This window comes from Ailuropoda melanoleuca, chromosome 2 (genome assembly GCF_002007445.2).
Source record: "Ailuropoda melanoleuca isolate Jingjing chromosome 2, ASM200744v2, whole genome shotgun sequence".
Classification (NCBI taxonomy): domain Eukaryota; kingdom Metazoa; phylum Chordata; class Mammalia; order Carnivora; family Ursidae; genus Ailuropoda; species Ailuropoda melanoleuca.
This window is the reverse complement of record NC_048219.1, coordinates 28,766,462-28,774,731: the sequence shown is the minus strand read 5'-3', so window position 1 is coordinate 28,774,731 and position 8,270 is coordinate 28,766,462. Positions and strand designations below refer to the sequence as shown.

General features: G+C 40.9%; 1 protein-coding gene across 1 annotated transcript in view; it reads left to right on the top strand.

Moving 5' to 3' along the window:
* The first annotated feature begins 3,394 nt into the window (after positions 1 to 3,394).
* The window catches only part of NDC1 (NDC1 transmembrane nucleoporin), a 42,670-nt gene continuing 37,794 nt past the window's right edge, over positions 3,395 to 8,270 (top strand). Inside the window, exons 1-3 of the mRNA XM_034652954.1 lie at positions 3,395 to 3,858; positions 5,190 to 5,310; positions 7,762 to 7,863. Of these exons, the coding sequence (XP_034508845.1) occupies positions 3,505 to 3,858; positions 5,190 to 5,310; positions 7,762 to 7,863 (577 nt within the window). The 5' untranslated portion in view covers positions 3,395 to 3,504. The remainder of the gene's footprint in view (positions 3,859 to 5,189; positions 5,311 to 7,761; positions 7,864 to 8,270) is intronic.

Below are 8,270 nucleotides of genomic sequence, written 5' to 3'. Positions count from 1 at the left end.
TTGAAGATGTCTTTTCTACTCTGACCCAGTATTCAGTACTCTTCCAACCATAGCCCCCCCCCCTTCCTCCTCATAGCCTCCTGAGATATAAAATGGCAGGAGATTTTTGTTAAGGGATCCTTTGGCAGTAAGACTGTGCCCACATCTGCACCAACCCACCTGACCCTTGCCTGGTACTGTGCCATGGAGAAAAATGGAACATTAGGGAAACCAGTGCTTTCTTCTATTTGGTATCTTGCTTATAACATCACAGTAAATGATTAAAGACTTGACTAACTTTTCAGGTTCACTACTCAGACACCTGACAGCTCAGCTCTCTCCAGCTCAGTTCCACTTTTGACAGGCAGGAAGAAGGGAAAGGGCAAAAGGGGTTGACCAGTTGAATTGACCTGGCTTTAAATGAGCTTTCTCCCAAACCCCAGCTGATGTCTTATGCTTCTATCTTATTGGTCAGAACTGTATCACATGGTCACCCCTAGCTGCAAGGGAGGCTGGGAATTGCTCTTTAGCTGGGCACACTGCCACCCTAATGAAACCAGGGGTTTTAGATAGATAACTATTACATCTTGGAACCCCTGCTTTTAGAAAAGTTGATGGTGGTTTTTTTTCCATTGTCAGTTTTATTTCACTGGTTGGCATATAAAGATTTAAGTGGTGCCTGGGTGGCTCAGTCATTTAAGCATCTGATTCTTGATCTCAGCTCAGGTCTTGATCTTTCGGTCTTGAGTTCAAGCCCCTCATTAGGCAGGGAGCCTACTTTAAAAAAAAGAAAAAAATAATTTAAGAGAAAAGAATTCTGGGAAGATGGCAGTGGCATTTTTGAATCTCCCCAAATTCCTCCATAAAAATAGAGCATCTGGGATAGCAAAACCAAAAACCCGTGGACAACGTCTACAACAAACTTGGGTGACAAGATATCACCACGAACCCCAAAATTCAAGCAGGTGGAAACCACTAGCCACTCAAAGACTTGCATGGTATCAGCATTTTTATGGAAAGAAGCAAAGGAAGCAGCTGGGTGTCTGAGAAGTCTAAAAATAAGAGAACCCCAAAATAACCAAGAGGTACTTCCTAGAAAGTACAGTGGACCAATAGGAGAAAAGCAGCTGGATTTGGGGGCAGTTTTGTACAGCCCAGTTTGCAGCTGATGAATGCAAGGGGTCCGAAGTAAGGTCTGAAGAAGTTGGACTCTCAAAACCAGCCAGATTATCTTTCCAGGACACCAGAGTAGAAACTGCAGGGGATAGAATACAGGTAGAGTAGACCAGGGATATTTGGGGCAAAGAAAAGGGAAGTCAGATGAAAGTGGGGGAAGGGCACAGAGCCAGGAGATCTCAGAAAGTTTGAAGCCATATTTTTTAACACTTCATAAAAACAGAAAAAGAAGCTGTAGAGTCTTAAATTTAGCAAAGCTGTCCTAACTCCCCCCTCCTTCCTAAATGTGCAGGAAAACTAATTTCATATAAAAACGAGCAGCAGAAAGGATTGCAATCAAACCTCATAATGAAGTTATTATAAGAAAAATGAAAACATGGAGCAAAATAATATCCCTAATGATACGAAAACATTCCGGAAAGATATGCCCACAAAACCAGATGAAAACTATAACTTAATATATTAAAATAAGCTAAAGTAAATGAAGGAAATAATACAAGTTCCTGCTCGACAGTGATGGTGTAGTTCTAACGGCAGTGCTGGCGCTCCCCTCCAGGAGCTCCACATCATGTGTGTGCTTGTGGGCTGTAATGTAGCGGGAGTCGCACCTTCATGATATTTGGATAACTCACTTCTCCCTTTTCTATTACTTCTTCTTCCTATGCTCTTTCAGCCCTTTGAATGCTTTTGTTATCAATTCCCTGCATTCAATCCCTCTTTGATTTAGATAACAAAGTTTGTTGCCCTGAATAGACACTTTTTGATGCAGTTACTTCCACTTATTCTTCTGTTCATTTATTGAGCGTCTATTGATTACCTCCTAATGTTATAGCATTTTGGAAACAATGATAAACAAGATAGTCAAAGTCTCGGCCCATGCGAAGCTTATGTGCTAGTTAGAATTTAGACAATAAATAAGTAGTTACACACGATGATTTCAGATTGTGAAAAATAAATGTGGCGTAAACAATACATAATTCTCTCGCTTGTGTAAATGAAGTCAGGAGGTTAAGGGCAGGTAGGTTAGGATTGGTATGGTTGCTCTAAGTAATCAAGTTTACTTTGAGCTCAGTACTTGATTTTTGCCTGGAGTGTGACACATCCAAATTCTATGCAGCTGGATGCAGAAAGGGATTAAGAAGGGGCAAAGTACATGGCTAGCTCTCTTTAAAGGGGAGTTTCGAGAAAGCTACCATGCAATAGTTTGATTATAGTTTATTGGCCTGAACTCATCAGTCACCTGGCTCCACCTAGCGGCAAGGAGACTAGGAAATGTAGCCACATGCCCAGTTAAAAATTGGGGATTCTATTTCTAAGTAGGGGAGAATAGATATGCTGGGGTAGACAGTTAGTAGTCTAAACAAGGTACTAAAGTAACTAAACAAAGTAAACTTACTGCAGGTAACCTGGGGTGTGTTTAAGGACACTCATTTAGAACGATTCTTGATCGTCTTTCGCCACCACCAAATAGAACGTTTCTTCTTGATAGTGACTTGATCAACCTTTGTATTCCAGTTTGTTCTGCAGGGCTTCAGACATGATTGATATTAACATGTTTTTGGAAATGAATATGATCTTTAAGCAACTCAGGAAACCATTATAGCAAACATTACAGAGCGCTACGTGTGATCTCAATTTCTCTCACTAGACTGAGTTTCTCCAGAATCAGTAAATCACGGAATATGTGTCTTTCTACAGTACTGACTGTTGACTGTGGTATGTAATTGGCTATTAGAAGGTGTTAGCAGTATGCCTCCAGGGATCTGAGGGCTACTGCAATCAGAGAAGACTTCATTAAGTGGGACTTGGGTCGGTAAAAATCTTTTTCCTTACTGGCAGGAAATTAATGATAATCAGTATTTGTATAGCATTTATCGTATCTTAACAACATCACTGGATGCCATCTTTGTTTTTATCCTTATTTTCTAGAGGAAGAAATGGAGGCTCAAAGAGGGTCAAGACATTCCATCTAGCAAGTGGCAGCGCTGGAACTAGGAACCAGTTCTTAGGAAACCAAATTCACCTTTATAGAGATTTTTTTCCATTTCGGTAAAATCAGTGAGTACTTTTGTGGAGAGGGCCACAACATTCTTTGATTTCACTTTCAGGCAGTCGATAAAGAAAATTGGGAGAAATAAGGGCCAATCATTTCGCCAGATCTAACTGTAAAGTTCTGATCAATGGACACTGTTAACGCTTACCGGCTTTCTAAAAGACTAGGATTCCCAGCATACCACAAGGTACCCCTGGGAAGACTTCCACTCCCAGCATGCTGTACTTCGGAACTCTGAATCCCAGAATGCAACGCTCTCTCGCTCCCAGAGCTCCATCGAGACTACAGTTCCCGGCATGCAGCGCCGCCCCCAGTCTCCGGCGCCCCGCTGGACGCTGCTTCGGAGAGACCTTTCGGGGCGGGCCCTGAAATCTCAGCCCGCTTTGGGGCTTGTGTCCGCGGGGCAGTTCTGGCGTTTTGGGCCTGTCCGGACGAAGCCTCGAAGGGATTGGTTGGGGCCTGGCCTGGGCTTCCCTCAGGCAGCGTTTGAGGCAGCCCTCACAGGGTCCTCCGGGGGCCTTTCTCCCTTTGAACTGCGGTGGCGGGCGGGTGCGCTGTCTACTGCACCCCTCAGAGCCGGGGCCGCCATCACCATGGCCACGGCTGCGAGTCGGCCCTGCCCCGGCGGGTCGCGGGACATCCTGTGGCGCGTGAGTGCTGCGCGCACTGTGGCGCGCGCTCGGCCCGCTGCTGGAGTCGGGCCTGGCGGGCGGGCGCGCGTGTGTGAGCCGGGCGGGGGAGGGGCCGGCTCCTGTGTAGCGTGGGAGCGCGTGGGGAGGGGGTGACCAGAGGCACTGTTTACAGAGATGTGGGGGGGGGTGTCGCAAGTGGAATCGGGTTGCGGGGTAGGCGGGGCGGGCTAGGAAAAGTTGGTTGCCAGTGTGTGCGAGCGGCACGTCCTGAGTGCGAACTTGTCATAGGGTGGGAGAGGAGTCCTGAGTGGAAGCTGGTTAGAATGATAGGGATGACCTGCATGGGAACTGGGGCAGGGATGGGAGAGAGTTTTATGCAAGGGTGGTGTACCTGGTACGTGCAAAATAGCTTGTTGATTACTTGGGGTAAAAAGTGGGAAAGAATGTCTAGAATTGGAAAGAATGTGATGTAGCCTTAGCAGAGGCTGTATCCCAAGCCAAAAACTTGGAGTCCTTAAGTCTTTCCTGTTCTTTACCACCTATATTATCAATTACTGATGTGGTATAGATGTACTTCAGAAAATATGACTGCAATTTTTTTTCCCTCCTTTTTTCCTTTCCCATTGCCACTGCCTTCCTTCAGACACTGACTGTAAACTTTGGCTTTGGACGATTGTGGTAGACTGCCCCCTAATTGTCTCTTGTGTGGGTCTTGTCCCCTCTGATCCATCTCCATCATAGGCACCTTACAAACCCAAGAGTACTTTACCTTCCAAAATGTAAATCCGATTAAAGTAAAGCACTTTCATGCTTCAGACCCCTCAGTATCTCTTCTTTACTCATGTAATCAGCAGTGTATCTTGTGTCTCTCAAGTGGTAGACACTGGTGATTCACACATGAATACAGTGCAGTAATTGCCCAATAACTGCCATAGCTAATAATTGTAAACACAATTACAGTATACAGATGATCCCTATAAAATGTGTACAGCTTTTAGATATTGACATATCAATCAATTAACCCTAAAGAGACAAATATAAGTTGCTGTAAATTACAGTTGTAAAACTAAGTCAGACAATTCCTCTCCTCCCTCAAAGTGTGGTATTTAATGTAGCATCTGACTCTGGACTAAATGCAAGCATCGGTTCGCTGATATTACAAGATTCGGGAGTTGTATGCAATGTTATTAATAGGGTTAACCATTGGGGTTTATATGTAGCTGCATGGGCTATGATTGGGTATAAATACTAGTGATTAACATCCCATATGAAAAGATAGGATTTGCATAACTGAAATAACTGAAGTAGTTTGACTTCGTGATTGAGGGATTTCGTTTGTTTGATTATAGGTTTTGGGCTGGCGGATAGTTGCAAGTATTGTCTGGTCAGTGCTGCTTCTACCCATCTGTACCACAGTATTTATAATCTTCAGCAGCATTGATTTATTTCATCCTATTCAGTGGCTTTCTGGTGAGTATTACTCAGTTTGGGGAAATTAAATTTACAAGACCGCTTCTCAACATAAAAGTTGTATTATTGCAAATAATTTGTTTTTAATCACTGCCTCTATTGATCGACATGGTAAAACATTCCCCTCGAGGTAATCTTAAGGCATTCCCTTTATAAATCACCTTTTCACTACATAATTATACAATTAATAAACCTGTCAGAGATCTGTATTATCACATGAGCAAGAAGATTATTAGAAGACCACATAAATGAAAACTTACCTTAATTTTTGTTTATCTTTTTGACTGCTTTTTTGACATTTTTTTTAAAGGACCAGAACTGTTTCCTTTATATATTTAAAATTTGGAATAGAAAATACGACATTTATCTCTTTAAAAAACCTGTCTAAAATTAAGACTACTTCATTTCTGTATTGTGGCTAATAAGAAAAAGATGAGAAGAGAAAAAAGGAGTAAGTAGTTAAAGACTAAGAAACATAGAGGTAAACACAAAGACTGATAAGGAGGAAAAGCTTGGAGCAGACTAAATGTTTCTCAAAACCCATGGACGTGAAAATAAAATTACAAGATTTATTAAACTATGATCATGTTAATGAATAATAACCTCTAATTATTGCCATGCACCGTGTGCCACGTACCATACTAAGCATCTTAGTATATTGTTATCCTTCCTACAACCCTATATAATAAAGAGGTATTATCCCTGCTTTATAAATAAGGAGGCTGAGAGTCAGGTTATAGAAGTCTGTGCAGAGACACATAGTCAGTGAGTAACTGAACCAGGATTTGAACATTCGTCTCTGACTTCAAAGCCTTTGTTTTTCCGCTATGCCACACTGGAATTAGAAGTGTGGCCAGACTAGGTTTTGAACTCTTTAAAGTCTTGCCTAAGGCTAAGAAGCAGGAATACCCTTGAAATTCTTTTTATTTCCCTCTCCACAACAACAAATTTGTTTTGCTTTGGGGAGTGGAAAGTGTGTTGTTGATTTAATTTTCAGGAAAAAAGTGCTAATTTTCAAGGAGTTAGCAGTTTTACCTTGTGGCCTTTGAAGATATTGCTGCTATAGAATTATAGTCGTGTTAAGTTTCTCGTTGAGGCGTCTCAGTCACTTCTTGCATGGGCCCTACGGGGCTGATTAACATTAAGCCGTAAGCCAGCACTCGGAAGGCAGGGATTTCTGTAACCACCTTCGCTGAGTCTGGATCACTCATTGATCTTGGCTGTCTGATCACAAGCTTGGAATATTCAGTACTGAAATCTAGAACCATTACCAATTGTTCAGATTTTGTACTTAAGAAAAAACTTTTTGCCATTTCATGGGCCAGGGTTTTTTAATCCTAATAATACTTTCTCTCCAGGTGGGATTTGATTTATGCCATTTTTCTCATCAAATGTTACTCATCTCCTTCAACTTTTTTTCACGAAGTCTTTTTAGAGAAATTGTACTCTTGCCTTACTTCCACTCACATGAATCAGTTCTTTCATTCTCTTAGATCAGTATAATGTTGGGGTTTAATTGTGAATCCGTAATAAATGTTCTTTATTAATTTTGGTCAATAAATTATACTCTTAAAAATTATTGATTTCTTTGTTAAGCTTTAGTCTATTCAGCAAATGTATTTCCTTGTTGTTTTTATTTCTTCTATTTATGTTTTTAGGCATAGCATATATATATATTTTAAACTTGGCCAGATTTTTTTTTTTTTAAGATTTTATTTATTTATTTGACAGAGAGAGACAGTGAGAGAGGGAACACAAGCAAGGGGAGTGGGAGAGGGGGAAGCAGGCTTCCCGCTGAGCAGGGAGCCCAATGTTGGTCTTGATCCCAGGACCCTGGGATCATGACCTGAGCTGAAGGCAGACGCTTAACAGCTGAGCCACCCAGGCGCCCCTTGGCCAGATTTTTGAAATGGAATATTGCTCATTGAACTACTCTAAAATGTGAATATATTAGTGTTTTATGAGGATACCATGTTTTTTCGTTTTTTTAATTAAGCGTTTAAATGATTTATGGATTAGGCTATTTCCAGAAATGTTACTTATTTAGCTATAGGAGCTAATTGCATTTGTTAAGAAGAGATCTGAAAAATATTATTTATGTTGTAAAAAGAAGACTTGTTGGTATATTACTAAATGTGGTACTTCTCTGTTTCACATGAGGAAAGACATTTGCATATGGTAGTATTTTGTCTGATGTTAACATCTGGGTCATCTAAAAGAAATTCTAGTATAATTTTAAAGGACCCAGAGTTTGGTCCAAATAACTCACATGGTAGTTCTTGAGTTAATGTCCTGTAGGACCTGTCAGCAGTGTATGAGTAAATTCTTGAAGAAAAGATAACTTTTCAAATGAAAGTTACCGTTGTGGTTTAAGCCCTTTTTCTATTGCAATGTACTGATCATGACTACATGACTGAATGAACTTACTAATTCATCTCTCTTGTGTTTTAGATTCTTTCAATGATCTGTATAGTTCCTATGTAATCTTTTACCTCCTGCTGCTGTCAGTGGTAATAGTAATAATAAGTATTTTTAATGTGGAGTTCTATGCAGGTGAGTTTTCAAATGTTAATCATCTTAAAAATATGTGAATTTATATTCTTAATGGCAGGCTCAATGCATTCTGTATGTGGGTGTGTGTAACAGGCTTGTTTTGTGTCAGTTTGAAATGTGTATACAGAATCATCTGCTTTGAAAGTTTTAACTAAAAATTTATTTGAAGGTTAGTTTCCCTCTGTTTAAAAATAATTTAGAGCTCTTAGGACAAATATTGCATGATTTCATTTATATAGGAGGTTTCTAGAGTTGTCAAATTCATAAAGACAGAAATTAGAATGGTGGTTGCCACAGGCTGGGGGAGGAGGGAATGGGGGGCTGTTGTTTGGTGGGTGCAGAGTTGCAGTTGAGGTAGTGGGAAAGTGTGAGGTGCATGGTGGTGATGGTTGCACAGCGTGTGCAAG